The sequence below is a fragment of the Poecilia latipinna genome, unplaced genomic scaffold (assembly GCF_001443285.1).
Source record: "Poecilia latipinna isolate Pla-1442-1.1 unplaced genomic scaffold, P_latipinna-1.0 Scaffold96, whole genome shotgun sequence".
NCBI lineage: Eukaryota > Metazoa > Chordata > Actinopteri > Cyprinodontiformes > Poeciliidae > Poecilia > Poecilia latipinna.
Genome location: NW_015112712.1, coordinates 529806 through 544449, shown reverse-complemented (window position 1 = coordinate 544449; position 14644 = coordinate 529806). Strand labels below are relative to the sequence as shown.

Sequence of the window (14644 nt, the reverse complement as noted above, 5' to 3'; positions counted from 1 at the left end):
ATGACAGGAAAGGAAAACTGTGCAATTAGTGAGCACTAATAAATATAGCTAAATGGATTTAAAAAACTTGATAATCAAAATTGACTGGGAAAACTCAGAGGCATACCAATGAAATTACAAGGAAGCTATCTAAATAAGTGTATTAGGTGGGACAAAAACAGGACTGTTTTACTGTTTGTTCTTTATTCATTTGTTTAAGTGCTTATCAGAAAGATTGTGTGTTTTCTGCTTTCACAGTCTAGTTTATTTGCTGGGGTTAAGTTTGAAAATGAACAGAAGTGTTGTCACTTACAAAGTGATTTGTCACACATTTCAACCAGCGTGTTATTAACGTCGTTGTCATTTGGGCACTGTGAAAGGACTTCTTATTAACACGCAGCAAATGTTCACTGAAACTAGGCTGCATAAAATAGGAAAAAAGCTATAATCATTTGAAAACAACCAGTACTTGAGGATTAAATTAGGATTTTATTTCATCGATGTGTATTAGAAATGCAACTATATGCTTATGTAATTTTAATAATTCAGATTCAGACCATATCTTTGCTGTGCTGTTCCAGACTTGAGCCTTTCTTGCTTAAAAATCTAAAACATTTGTTGGCATTTGCAAGCATCCCTCTGAGTTAATACTTTGTAGAAACACCTCTTTGAGCATTATAAAGCTGCAGGTCTCCTAGCTTTGCGCATGTAAACACTGGGGTTTGCATCAGTTTTCAAGACTTTCTGCATCATCGCAGTTGGATTTAAATCTGGACTGGTTTTGATCTAAACCAGCAGTGTCAAACAGAGGACGTTATTAAGGGTTGATATTAGGCGTTATTCCTAATAAATATTATTCCATACTGAACTCTGCCTGACTTCTCATCAACTCCAAGCAACTTACCTTTACTCACAGAAGAAAAGCAGTCCCACAGCATTATGTTGCCATCACAAGATTCTACAGGACTTCTGTAGGAAATGCTTGCTGATGTATTTCAGCCATATCTGAATTAGCTGTGTTGACATCTAAGAGTTGCAGAAAACTGGACTGGTCTGGATCAAACGCATTAAACCCACATTGTAAAAGTGCAGTATAGTCATCCAGCCTCAAAACTCATCCTACTCTCAAGTGAGCCACAATAAAATATTTTTTTACAAAGGATATTAAAACAGTCACATTATGCAAGTTTTATATGCTTAGTCATGTGAAACCTTAGTGTTTGATGTTCTATTTGCAATAGTTCTCCTGATATTTTTGGGGATTATTTTACAGTCAGATGCTTATGAGTGTGGCAGCTCAGAATGCCGTGGCATGGACTCATGCTGAACCACACTCCTCTCCAATTTATGATAACTGACTAATTTCAAATACAAATTGAGACTTTCTTCCTGAAACACTAAGGGGCGAAGTGTGAGAAAGAAACTCAACAAATGGAAAAAAGGTTATTAAAATCTTTCTGCATTGTAGCTGAATAATCACAACATTTTTTCTGAACAAGTCAATCAGATATTTTTTTATTCTTTTCTGTCAAACATCCACAACTTGGGCCAGTGGTAATGTCAGTGTTATACCAAAAGGTGAAACGTCAACTATATTCGACAGGACACACATCCATTCATCGTCTAAAAGGTGAATATAACTGACACCGAAATAGGTCAGAAGCACAACCAGCTTTTGTCTTAAACCGCGCGCATTTCCCAAGGCTGTTTCTCTTTTACTTTTTTTTTAAACAGCACCCTCTGGTGGCCATGTGTCTGATCTGCAGTATAAAGACAACATCCAGAGCACTCGCCTATGAACGGGTTTGTTCGAGTTTTATTTTTGCTGTTCTTTGCATCATGCCTCAAAGTATGCATGTGGAAAGCAGTAAAAGATGTTAGTGAGGTAAACCGGAAGTTCCTGTGTCTCCTCACTCAGCTCCCTTCTGTGTAGAGCGCTTGCAGGACTCAGGATTTTGTTTTTCACAGACTGTGAAGGCTTTTTAAAACAGCATGGATTTTCTCTCCTACCAAGTAAGACAGGCTTGTCTTACTTGTTCTTCAGATAGCTTAAGTCTGTTGGTAACAGAATATAATATGCTTGAATCTCAGATGGTTGTTACTGCCTAGTGGATTTGTACTTGAACACGATAGTTTTGCAATGTTCTTGGGATTACAAGGTCAGAATCTATCTTGTTTCCATAGAGGTCAGGGCTAAATTCATGAATCTTCAGTTTTGCATTTCCCTGCTTTGGGCTATTTTACAAGCAATTCAATCCGCAAATTGTAACATTTTAGAAAATCTACATTTAGAGTTTAGCAGAAAACTGCAGAAGAAAGGAACAGATTTTTTTTAACCTTTGTAGAGCTTCTAAATGAGTCATAGGAGTTAGGTTGTCCAGTCTACATGTGCTATGTGGACCTCTAAAAAGCTTGTGTCATGTATTTTGTGGAGATCATGGGGGTATCACCAAAGCAAAAGCTATATTTTGTATTCTCCTGTTTCCATTACATACTGAACTTAACCAGTGCGGCTCATGGTCACCAGTCCTGCGTCAGGTGTTTGTAGAACAAATATTACTTATTGCACACGATATGGTTCTGCTTAGATTTTCAGCGTGCATTGGTCTGGTCAGCAGCAAAGTGTACGGTGGCCAAGAAGAGTGTTAGCTCCTTTAAGTCTGAGACCTGGAGAAGAGGTTGATTGCTTGCTTTGGGTTGTAGCTCAATCCTTGCCTTAAGTAGAGTGATTTAAGTGTCACTATGTCTTTTTCGTGGGTGAAAGTCAGACACAGTGGGAAATAAGAAGATGGACTGGACCCTTGTCTGCAGTAATGCCTCCACTGCTCCAATCTGTGGTGTGGAAGAAAAGGATCAGCTAAAAAAACCCTCTAGATTTTCAACTCTGAGTTATAGATAATGGTTGAGAGTTCCAAGAAGATCCAGTCATGTGGTGGAAGCAAAGTCACTGCTCCTTTAAATTGAAAGTAGTCAGATGTAGTGTTTGGACCATATTATTTGGATGTTTCTTTGAGCATTTCTCATTGGTCTTGGATGTTTTCTTTGGGAGGAGACCAAAAACTTACTGGAAGCACTGTATGTCCTTCCTGGACTGAGATCACCTTAAGATCCCACAGGAACAAACTAGAAAATGTTAGGAGAAGTAATTTAGGTTCCCCTCTTGAACCTGTTACCCACATGAACTGGTCTTGGATCAGCGAAGGACAATGGATGGATAAATATACAGAAAAACAATAAATATATATATTTTAAAAGTGCAGAGAAAACAGCAGAGTAAATGTAAAAAAGACAGCTGTAACTCAAGCACATCTTCTTCGGCTTCTATTGTGATGAATCAGCAACAAAAATGAGAAGCAAAATGTGCCTAAAAAAACTTTTAAAATTCTGCCAAAACCTGGCAGTTTAAAGATTCAAAACAATCAGAAATAATAAAAAAAGATATTTAAGAAGAGTAGCAGACTGAATCCTCTCTGCTCCAAAGACTCTTGAACCCTGACCTCTGCTTACTTCATCATCAAAAACCAAGAGTGATGAGCATACCAAGCTAAGAGAAAAAAGGCCTTGTTTGATGCGTGGTTGGTTTGATGCTGCATGAGGGTTTTTTTTCTTTATGGCAGAAGAAAAGCACACATACTGGTAGATAAAAATGGAAAGTCTAACATGCAAAGATAATCATTTGATCAGACAGACATAAATGCTTTTGCATAGCACCCACAAGAAAGGCTACTTCAAAAACAACCTCTGAAGAGTTTGGAATTGACCTGCTGTAATGCAATTCATATATTTTTTACTATACATACATCTGTTTCCACCTTTTGTTTGATTCACATAGAAGGGAACTGGTATCATCGGGGGTCATCATTTTTATGTCAACTCGCTGGTTGATAGCCATTTTCTTGCATTAGTATCCTCCCAACCCACTGGTGTGAGACAGTCCAGAAATATTGTGCCATAAGAGAGAGAAGGGTGTATGTTTTAATATACTTTGATATCAGAGACATGTTCTCATTTCTCCAGCATTAGTGTCCTTAAGCTGCCGTATCGAACGATGGCTTCCTTCTCCCACTATCAAATCAGCTTATTCTCCTGAGGACAAACCCCCCCACCCCCAAACATTAATCCTCACCATATCTCCTCAACAATACAAATGTCCAGACAAAAGCAGGGCTGGCTCCCACCAGACCCCCCCTTTCTCTTCACCTCCTCTGTCTCCATTCTTCCTCCTGACAAGTTATTTTATGTTCCTCAATTCTTTCGGTAGCGATTCTTTGGCTTCTCACCACAACCAGTGACCTCACAGGATGACAGGCCGGGCTGCTTGCCAGAGTTAATGCTGCTCAGGAGAGCGGGCAGCTCGTTGGTGATTGCCTTCTCGATCTTATCCAATAGGCAGCCTCCAATGTACGAACATTGAGATGCCAGGGACTTGAAGTTGGCGATTGGATTAATGCCAAAGAAGTCACGGTAAGCATCCCGGTTGGGTAGGTCAAACTTGCTGACGTTGGTCTTGGCTAGAATCGATTTGAAAATGTAAAACTTGTCCGGCTCATCTACAATCTCCTGGAAGACCAATTCTGGGTCACTGAAGAAGCTCATCTTCTCTTTGAAGGTCTGGACGTAGCGGTCCACAAGCAGGGCATGGATGCGCACACGGATGGCGTGTTGGCGGATGAAGGCGATCTTGTTCTCCATCCGGTTCTCAATCACCTGGTTAAGATCCTCCAGGAGGGAGATTTCCTCTTTCTTGAAGAGTTCCCGACTAGTGTCTGGGGCATAATCATACGGCCAGAAGGAGCTGACGTAGACACGAGGCGGCTCAGTCACATTAATAAGTGGAGCCAAGCTCCAGAAGAGTGCTCCATAAACTCTCATTAAGTCCTGCGTGGCCAGATTGTCCGCCTTGTTTAGGATGATGCGGATCTGTGACTCCCGGCCTTTCAGCTGCCGGAACAACATCTCGAGCTCAAGACCAACATCCAGTTTGGTTGGGTCAAACACAACAAAGATGAGATCAGCTCGGTCAATGAACCACTGGCAGACATCATTGAAAGGATAACCTGGGTGGAAGGAAGAAAATTGTGTTATAATTTATGTTGAATTGTGCAGTGCTTTACAAAAGCATAAATATGTAGTTAAAAAAAAAATCATAATTCCCATCAGCTTTGACCAGCATGTCAAAATGCTGTCCTTCTCTTTCTGCAGCATAGGTTTTAGAGTTTTTGGAGTTTGTTATTGTTGCTTATTCTGGGCAGAAGATTTTTCTTGTGTGGTGTCAGAATTATGTAGTCTGTGTGTTAAAGTGCATATGGAGACTTCCTGGGAGCTCTGCATTGTAGCTCTTTTGTGACGTTTGAAAAATCACTGTTGCTGTTTTTGTTGTCTTTAGGAAAAGATCAATTTCTCACACAGAATCCCGATGAACAATATCAAAGTCTGTGGTATATTGAGACAAATGCTAAAATGTTCAAGAGATGCTTTCTTTTTGTTTTCATTCTGATATGCATGTACAAAGTGAACTGTCTCTATTACCTCTTTCCTGCTGCTTTCGGTTCTCTATGATTCCAGGTGTGTCCACAAAAGTCACGCGTTCAAGCAGCTTGTGAGGCATCTCGATGCCGATTAGCTTTTCCAGGAAGTTCTGGCCAAACTTTTCAAGGGGAGAGAATGAGCGAGAGCTATCTGCTGCCATGACGATACCCTCTACAGAGCGGATTTTCTCCCCATGCATTATAACAGTAAACTCAGAGGTAGTGGGCTCAGCTCCTGCAGAGCAAAGTTATTAAGGAAGAGAAGAAGTTAGCAAGAAAGGTGAAGCAAATGGCCAACATGTTTTTTTTTTTTCCAGGCAATAAAAATGACAAACATTCACCTAAGAAAAGACATTCAGCAAATGTAGATAAACATCAATTTGTGAGAGTCAATACTACTTTTCTAATCTTCCTGTAGATGTTCTTGCTTCCCTGAAAATGACCCACTAATATGATTTACTGGCAATACGTAGCTGCGTGGTATACCTGTGTAAAGCTGATATGGGCTGTCGTGCAAGCCCAGGAGGTAATTGATCATTGAGGACTTTCCTACACTCCAGGGTCCAAGGAACAGCACCATGGGCTTGGAGGTAATCTCTCCATCTGTTAGGTGAGAAATGAAAATTTCAGTGAGGTTGCAAAAAGCGTCAAGCAGAAAATTCCACTTTTATTCAAAATGTAAACTGTTTCCAAACTAAAGCAAATGCCTCTATGCGTACAATGTTCTAATCAATAAACCAAAAAGTTTTTAAAACGATGCTTCTGAAGCAGTTGTGATGCCTTATTAAAAGACAAAAAAGAAAATTGAATGACTTTGTAATATATCAAAAGATGAAACGTGAATAAATATACTGTATTTATATTTTGCATATGATGCTAGCAACAACAAACAGCTTTGGGATGAATAATCTCCAAAGACACCATCTGGTTCATAGAAAACAGGTCAGAGTAACAACGGAGCAGGTTTTCATAGCATCTACCATTTACAGTGCCTTGCAAAGGTGTTCTAACCACTTGAACTTTTCCAGAGTTTGGCATACTACAACCACAAGCTTCAATGTATTGGAATTATATGTGCTAGAGAAACACAAAGTGGTGAATAATTGTGACATGGGAATAAAACCACGCATTTTCCAATCTGCAGGATAATTGTTTGCTCCATTTACAACTGCAAGTTTTTTGTTGTTTTTTTTTTTCTGCAGGTTTTTTAAAGTTTTGCCCATTTGTCTTTTTTTTATAAAAACATGAGCATCCACAATCTGAATTATTCCATTGTAGCTCTGGATGTAGGTATAGCATCACTGTCCTGCTGGAACGCAAACAAACAGTTTCATTCCAGTTTTCCGCTGCAGTTAACTGCATCTGTCTTCCCATCAACTCTGGCTAGCTACATTGTCCTTGTAGAAGAAACTCAACCCCCATAGCATGATGCTGCCAAAAACATATGTCAGTGTTCAGCGCGATTGCACTGTTGGTTTTCTAAAACAATATTTAACATGTACACCAAAAGACTTCTGAAGGCAATTGACTGCACTGGATTATAATTGGGAGTGTCAGAGTAGATACAGCAGCTAAATACAGAGGCAGGCTAATTTTTTATGTGAAAAAATCTTTAAAAACCATGAATAATTTTTCTTTCAGTTCAGTGTTGGTCTATTACATAGAATCCCAATAAAATACATTGCGGAGACTGGATGTAACATTAAAAATGTGAGGAAGCTGGAGGCATTTGAGTACTTTTGCAAGGTACCATAGTAAGTATTGCATTCTGTCTGTATTGATGCATCACACTGCATACCAAGTTTTTCAGGAAAAAGAGGTTTATACATTATTAAAGAGCACAGGAGGAACTCCGTCAGCCTCAGTCATGCACATGGAGGCTGCAAAGTTAAGGTTCGGGCAAGAAAAACCAACTAAAAATGGGCCAAAAACACACACAGAAGTCACAGCTGAGAGGTGTTAGCAGCAACAAAAATATTTTTAAAAATGTAGCCACAGCATAAATAAAAAGAGAATAAGAAATTTTGAAACAGATTCAACACTGCAAGTTGTGTCTCCAGGCATTCTGTTATTTATTATGTGGAAATGGTTAAGCGGTGGTGAGGTAACATGGTCTGTAATGAGACTTTATAAAATGAGCCTATAATCATGAAGAAAAAAATGAAAGAAAACAAAAAACTTTTGAAGACAGTAATGTAATGCAGGGATTTGATGTTCTGGAGCTAAATAAGGAGCAAAATGTATTTAGCCCTCTCTGAACACAGACCACCCAGACCCTGCTCTTCAAAGTTAAAGCCGAAACTGCACATCCCCTCCATGCTTTTAACACTACCTGCACAAATCAAAGGTTCTCTCCCAGCCCCCAAAATTAAAGAGCAAAGCAGCTGTAGAAAAATGTTTATTATTTACTTAATGTCCTCCCCATTTTGATTTGCATAGCTTCCAAAAACGGCAGCATTCTGTGGACAGAAGCTTTAAATGAAAGATTGTTCTGATGACAATCCAATACAGGACATCTTGTTTTATACAAAGAGAAGCATTTTTAAAAAAAATATTTACAGTGTCATGAAAAAGCATTGTCCCGGATACAAATTTATTTTGTTTTTTGCTTTTTTTTTGTCACACTGAAATTCTTCATTTCATAAAGAAATTGTTGTCAGACATAGATAACCTGGATAAATGCAGCACATATTTTATTTAGTGATTTTAAAAAAGCAATCCAAACCAACCTAACACTATGTAAAAAAATAAAACAATTACCAAACAGACCATTTGTTATTTCTTTGGCAGCAACAACTGCCATTAAGTATATAAAAATATTCTTTCAAAATTACAAAAAATTACAATTATTTCCTAAATATCTGTACTTCATGACCATGTGTTGAAGGCATCAGTCAACAGCTGAGTTGGTGTGCAGGTTAACCAGTTAAATGCTGTTCTGTGAGACACAACAGCATTTAGCTAATATTTTATGATGTACTTTATAGCAAGCAAAAAAGTTATAAATATGTTTTATGTGAATTTTGCCATATATATGATTGTGATTTTGACCAGATTTCCCAAATGAATTACTGCACTGAGTAATAAAGACCTCAAAATGCATTATATACTGTATATGTACATATTTGACATTAAAAATTAAGTAATGTCTTAAAAAGGTAAATATAAAATAGGCTGCTGTAGACTTGAATCCTGTGTGCTCTTTGTTTCAGCAGTGGATTTCACCTAAATTGGGGCAAAATATGTTTCTGCTTCAGATCTTGTCTACTTCTTCTTGCAGTAAACAAGCCTTGGTGTGAATAATAAAACTAAACCAGAAAAATGTGGCTGATCACAATTCAGAATTTGGTAATTTGACATTAAAATTTGATCGGTACTGTTTAAATTGGACAACAAAAAAAAAAAGAAGAAGGAAAAGTGGTTTAAATTTCTAATGGGGCAAATGTTTTCACAACACTGTAGCTCAACAGGCAGCAAATTTGTGAAGGGTGAAAGGTAGGGGCTTAGCTCTTCAGGCAGTGCCATGCACAGGTAAGCCCTGCCCACACCCACCTGTGGCCGAGTCACCCAGGGTTCGTCCGGGGTATGCTGTTAGATGAGGGGAGATGGGGATGAGGGGAGGACAGAGAAGTGAAGGTAAGAGGAAGTGAAGGAGAGCTCAGTAAGGGAGTAAGGTTTCTACAAGCAGTGGGGAGGGGGAAGAGTGTCGATGTACATGAATGAGTTGGAGATCATGGCTGGAATTTACGCTAGCATATTTGACCTACAAGTCGTCAAACATGTCTGTCAACAAATGCATGGTGCGCTCATGTGGTCAGGCAATGAAGCGAATTTACTGTCTCTCACAAAAAGGACATTCTTAGACGTAGATGGAAACTAAATGTCGGCATGCAAACCAAGACTAGAACGCAAAATGAGGGTGAAATTTATTGTATTTCATTCTAAAAAGATTTCCTGTCTCCTACCAACTCAAAGCAGGGCATAAATGTGAAGAAAAATGATTTTTTTTTTTAACAAGTAAAAGTCTGAAAAGTGTGGGGTGCATTTGTATTCCTGAGTCAACAGCTTTTCTAGTGTTTTCACACCTGAGGTATTTTGACCTCCATTTAAAACAAACTCTGATTAGCTTCCCTTCGTTGTGCGGTTTGTCTAGGTGTGAACACAGCAATCGTGCCAGGGTACAAACCAAGACCACCATCTATGAATAGTCTCGGTGTGTTCCAAACGAGCAGCAGAGTGATTCGTTTGTAACGTAAATGTCAACTGAGGTCAATCCAGCACAGTTGCCAGGTGTCCACTAAAGTCAAAGTGAGTCAAATCTCCTCCCATTGTCTGGTTTAAGTTGCACTGTGGCAAAGCAGAACAATACGCAAACAGCTTTTCATTTCCATAGAATATAAAGCCCTTTGCAACTTTCAAGATGTTTTCTCAAAATCCATTCGGTGTACTAAGTTCAAAGATTTTTTTTTTTTTTTTTTTTTTTTTTTTTACCAGAAATTTCACCCAAAGAAATATTAAGACAAAGACTACAGTCTCCATGTTTTTGACTAGCTCAGAAAACAGCCTCTGGTTCAGTTTTCAGAATGATACACATTGCCAGTTTTCAACCACAGATACCTTGTTACCATAGAAACCTCAGTGTTTATCTCATCTGACCAGAGCACCTTCTGTTCTGTGTCCCATGAATGGCTTCTGGCAACCTTTACACTTGGCTTGTTGAGGCTTTCATTATGCCATTCTTCCACAGTATATTTGCTATTTGTTCACACCACACTTTTCAGGATTTTAATTGTAAAAAAAAAACAACAACAAAAAAAAAACATTACACATCATATAAAATCTTCCTTCGGTCCAACTATGTGTTGGTTCATCTGATGAATTCCCTATGAAATAGATTGAAGTTTGTGGTTGTGACAACTAAATGTGGGAAAGGTCTGTCTGTACTTTCGCAAGGCACTGGAAGAAAAAAAAGAAACTGTCTAAACCTAATTGGACAGTGTCGAAAAAGTGTGCATAAAAAATGTTAATCAGTAGAATCCACACAACAGATAAAGCGAAGACAACCTGAACACTCGGTTTGAGTGATACCTGAAATCTCATGCTGCCTCAGCTCGTTGTACTTGTAGGCCTGCTCCATTGGTTTGATGGACGTATGGTAGATCTTCCGCAACTTCTGTATAGCCGCTGGAAAACGAGGTAAGAGAGCAGAACATAGTGGACCAGTGTCCGAGGAAGGGCTTACAAAAGGAATATCTACATAGGAACAAAACATTGCCGCAAATTTTTGTTCAACAATCTAGAGATTTGCACTCAATGAACACGCTTATGTTTTCCTATAATGTAGTTTCTAAGACTGTCTAAAAGCACCTCTGTTAAACTAATCAGTCCTCTGATCAGCGCAAGATGATGAAAAAACAACAACAACAACAAAAAAACATTGTGTTCCTCACCGGCATAGTCTGCTGCTTTTTCCTCAGCTGCAAGCCGCAGTGTCTCATCAATATGAGATCTGTCTCTTAGGACAGAATCAAATTCTTCCACCTCTGAAAGAAAAGTAAAAAAAATAATAATAAAAAAAAAGCATAAAACATGAGCAAGATTCACCTGACTAGTGTGAATTTTATGATGCCCGTTCAAAGCATCCAACAGAACATTAGAACAACAATGGGTTTAAGTGAGGCAGACTTTGGATGACACTTTTGTTGACATCAAGAGTTTGTAATCTGAGGTTTTAGTTCACCCAAAGCCTCTTGATAAGCACCGTTTGTAAAATACTATTGGCACAATTGAACATAGAAGCCATAGGAGCAGCGGCGCCTGATCGCTTCATACTCGGTCAGTTTGTCTGTGGGGTTTAATGACCAAAAAAAGACCTGAATGTGAATGTGGATTCTTTACCATAACTGGCTACTGGTTGTTTGTGTGAGGGAGAACGAGGCAGAGGATCTGACAGGGACATATTTGCTCACTTGTCATGTCCTCTTCTGAACCTATCGGGTTACTTAGATCACAGCTGTTAGTACAATCAGCTCTTAATTTAGAAAGCAAATGCTGAAATGAAACACACAAAGACATGGCACCGCCGGAGGCTTTAATGATGACCACCAGCGATAAGCCTTGGGACTTCCCCGGTTTCACAAAGAGGCGAGCCAAAGTGAGTGTTCCCTGCAGTCACATGCATTCAACAATGATCCGCAGTCCTCTGTGGGTTTTTTTTTTTTGTTTGTTTTTTTTGTACAAACTAGGCACAGACTGATGAGTTCTGTTCAAGTGCATAAACATCAGAAATAGTTGTGTGTGGGATCTATCATATTAAAATACTTGGAGGTTTCACACTTTCTTTTTCAAATGAAGCTGCACAGTTTGACTTTAAAATTAATCTAAAAGTGTTTACAGAATAAACAATTAAAACTGACATCAAAAGGTTACCTGGAAAGTATTCAAAGCACTTTACTTTGTCCAGATCTTGTTACATCAGAAACTTATTACATATTAGTATCTTTGCTCAAAATTTTGCACATGAATATCCCATTATGGCAGAAAGGGAGATGTTTTTGAGTATTTTTTATTTGTATTTTTTTTTTTTTTTTGCAAATTTATCAAAAATAGTAAAAACCAAGAAAATACTTTTACACAAGTATTCGCAGCTCCAAAATGGAGTTGAAATTCAATTGAGTGGACTTGATTAGGAAAGGCACACACCTGTCTATATAAGGTACCGCAGTTGACAATGCAGGTCAGGTCAATCGGCTGGCATGAAGTCAACACACTTCTCTGAGACAGGATTATCTTGAGCCACAAATATGAGACAGAATACACATTTCTGCTGGTTTTGAAGGTCCAAACGTTCTCAGTCCATTATTCGTTAAGGCTAAAGTGGCCAGTTTTTGTCCATCTTGAATGTAAGCATTGCAATCATTTAGTTTTGCGTAAGGATACGTGTAGGCAATGTTTAAACACTGGCTATGCACCAGAAAATATAACTATTTAAATTACCTCTACCAATTCTGATGAGTGTTCAAATAGCTAAATAATCTAAATACTGCCAGAGTTATGTCAAAATTAGTTGCTTGATATAACGTCTCTCAATTTCTCTGCAGCCTGTACATGTAATGTAAATGTAAGAACATTCAAACATATGTATGTTGTCTTTGTATTTGAGTCAGTATTTATATTTTTGACACTATTGCAAAAAAAAAAAGAACTTATATTCAAATCTATGAAAATTCACTGCAAATGGGAAGTTTTATAACCTGCCATAACCTCAAGTGCACCACATTATAAAATCAAAAATTCCTGCAAGGGAGGATCAGAAAGCATGGAAACATTTATACTTGTGCCCTAAGAGCAGCTCTCTTATCTCAGCAGGAGGCTGGCAAGAAACGGTGGTGCCTACGCGATTTCTGTAATACTCATCATAAACTCTTTGTTGTACATTTCAGACACCTGGAGGGGGAAAGTAAAAGATATTTATTTCTTGCAGATAAAAAGTGCAGACTGTTGAATTCCGGCCACTGGGATACAACTTTGATCTTTCCTTGCTCAGTTTCGTCAAAATAGATTGTCTCTTGCAGGACTTTTTTTTTTTTTAATCATAAGTGAGTTCTCCTTTTACAGGATTTTTTTCAGGTGTAGTCAGTAAAGGGGGCAGATAAGACACCATTGATCATTTTTTGTTTCACTGAGTTGTTCGATTCACCCAATAATAAACCCCAACTTATCAATGAAAAATGACTCCCGTTTTAGAGGGCTGGCCACCAACAAACTGGAGCAAAGCCACCTGCTACCTGAACAATGACTTGTAACGTTTCTGGCCAACATCTGAATAGCACATTCACAAATCAAATTGACAAGTCAAATCATGAAGGCGTGGTTGTTTACAAGCAGGATGCAAGACTTACTGGAGAATTAATGGGACTTAACTCTAAAGATGTTGTCCAACAAGGCATTTCTTCAACAAATACAGTTTAAACCTGCAGGAGACAGCAATGCAAGATATATTTCTCCTACAGGATTTCACAAATTATATTTCAACAGTTTAATCAAGCTCTGAGTGCATTGTTGAAAGAGGCTAAAAAAATCAAGCTGATCAGACGGCGTTACACTAAAGTAGACTTTTAACAGATCTTGACTTCATTTAGAATCATTCAAGTTATGCATCAGTGAGATTAACCTTACCTGTTTAACCCCGAGTTTGATGTTGGAAATTTAATTTTGAATTTTTCAGTCATAAATCAGCCAGAACTGATAACTGACCGAAAAGGTTTCATTTTCAGGGACCTAATTGTATCACACAAGGAAGATTTGACAACTAATTGAAAATGCTCAATTAAATTGTAACTTTTGATAAAAATTGATGATCAATAAAAAAATGTATTAGCAAATAACTGACCAAAAACAAACAAAACTAGGACAAACAAAATAAAACACGACTTTTACTGACATAGTGGGCCTAATCACGGCTCAAAATCTGAAACAAATGAAATATTATGTCCTAATCCATTAACCACAATGACTAATTAAACCTCAGAAGCTTCTTTTTTGCAGGAATATACACTTGGTTGAACAACGCAATGGTGCTGATTCCTATGCAGTCAGCGAGCTAAAATTAAATCTGTGCAATGTTGCTGCCAACCCTGTGCACGGCAAAGAGAAACCAAAAGGTTAAAAGGTCATCAACTACACACATAAAGACTTACACATCTATATTTTGCCATCTGTTAATGCGAGCAAATTTAATCATATCTAAAATAGATTGAAAGAGTTGTCCTCCCAAAAGGAATCAAATTAAAACGTTCATAATATGATCACAGATTCGGTGCCTTTCGACGTAAGTCTGCCTCATCCTCAACCGTAACCGAAGCTCCTGCAGCTTCTCTCATCACTCGGAGCTTCACGTCTTTTAACACCAGCTCCCAGAGTGTGACAAGCTGCTGTGAACTTGTTAGCGCCTTCCTGAAGAAGTCAATACCTGATGGAGGCTTCCCAAAAATCACAGAAGAAATGCTGTGCAGTGGGACGGGGAGAGACTTCGGTATGGCAGTACGGAATTAACCCCGGAGGCGCCAGAGGAGCTGAGCTCCCCCCCCCTCCACCCCCCACTCGTCCCATTTTTCTTGTCGCTTACGGCCCTCCGC

The 14644-nt window shown here is 38.6% G+C and overlaps 1 protein-coding gene across 2 annotated transcripts in view; it reads right to left on the bottom strand.

Moving 5' to 3' along the window:
- Positions 1-1478: 1478 nt before the first annotated feature.
- srl (sarcalumenin) overlaps positions 1479-14644 on the bottom strand; it is a 21330-nt gene continuing 8164 nt past the window's right edge. The window contains exons 2-7 of one of the 2 annotated variants that reach the window (XM_015025918.1): positions 10958-11050; positions 10596-10691; positions 9060-9095; positions 5994-6110; positions 5509-5742; positions 1479-5036 (exon numbers count right to left, since the gene is read on the bottom strand). In XM_015025918.1, coding sequence (XP_014881404.1) covers positions 4225-5036; positions 5509-5742; positions 5994-6110; positions 9060-9095; positions 10596-10691; positions 10958-11050 — 1388 coding nt within the window. In that variant the 3' untranslated portion in view covers positions 1479-4224. The remainder of the gene's footprint in view (positions 5037-5508; positions 5743-5993; positions 6111-9059; positions 9096-10595; positions 10692-10957; positions 11051-14644) is intronic. The other variant, XM_015025923.1, reaches the window with a different exon arrangement.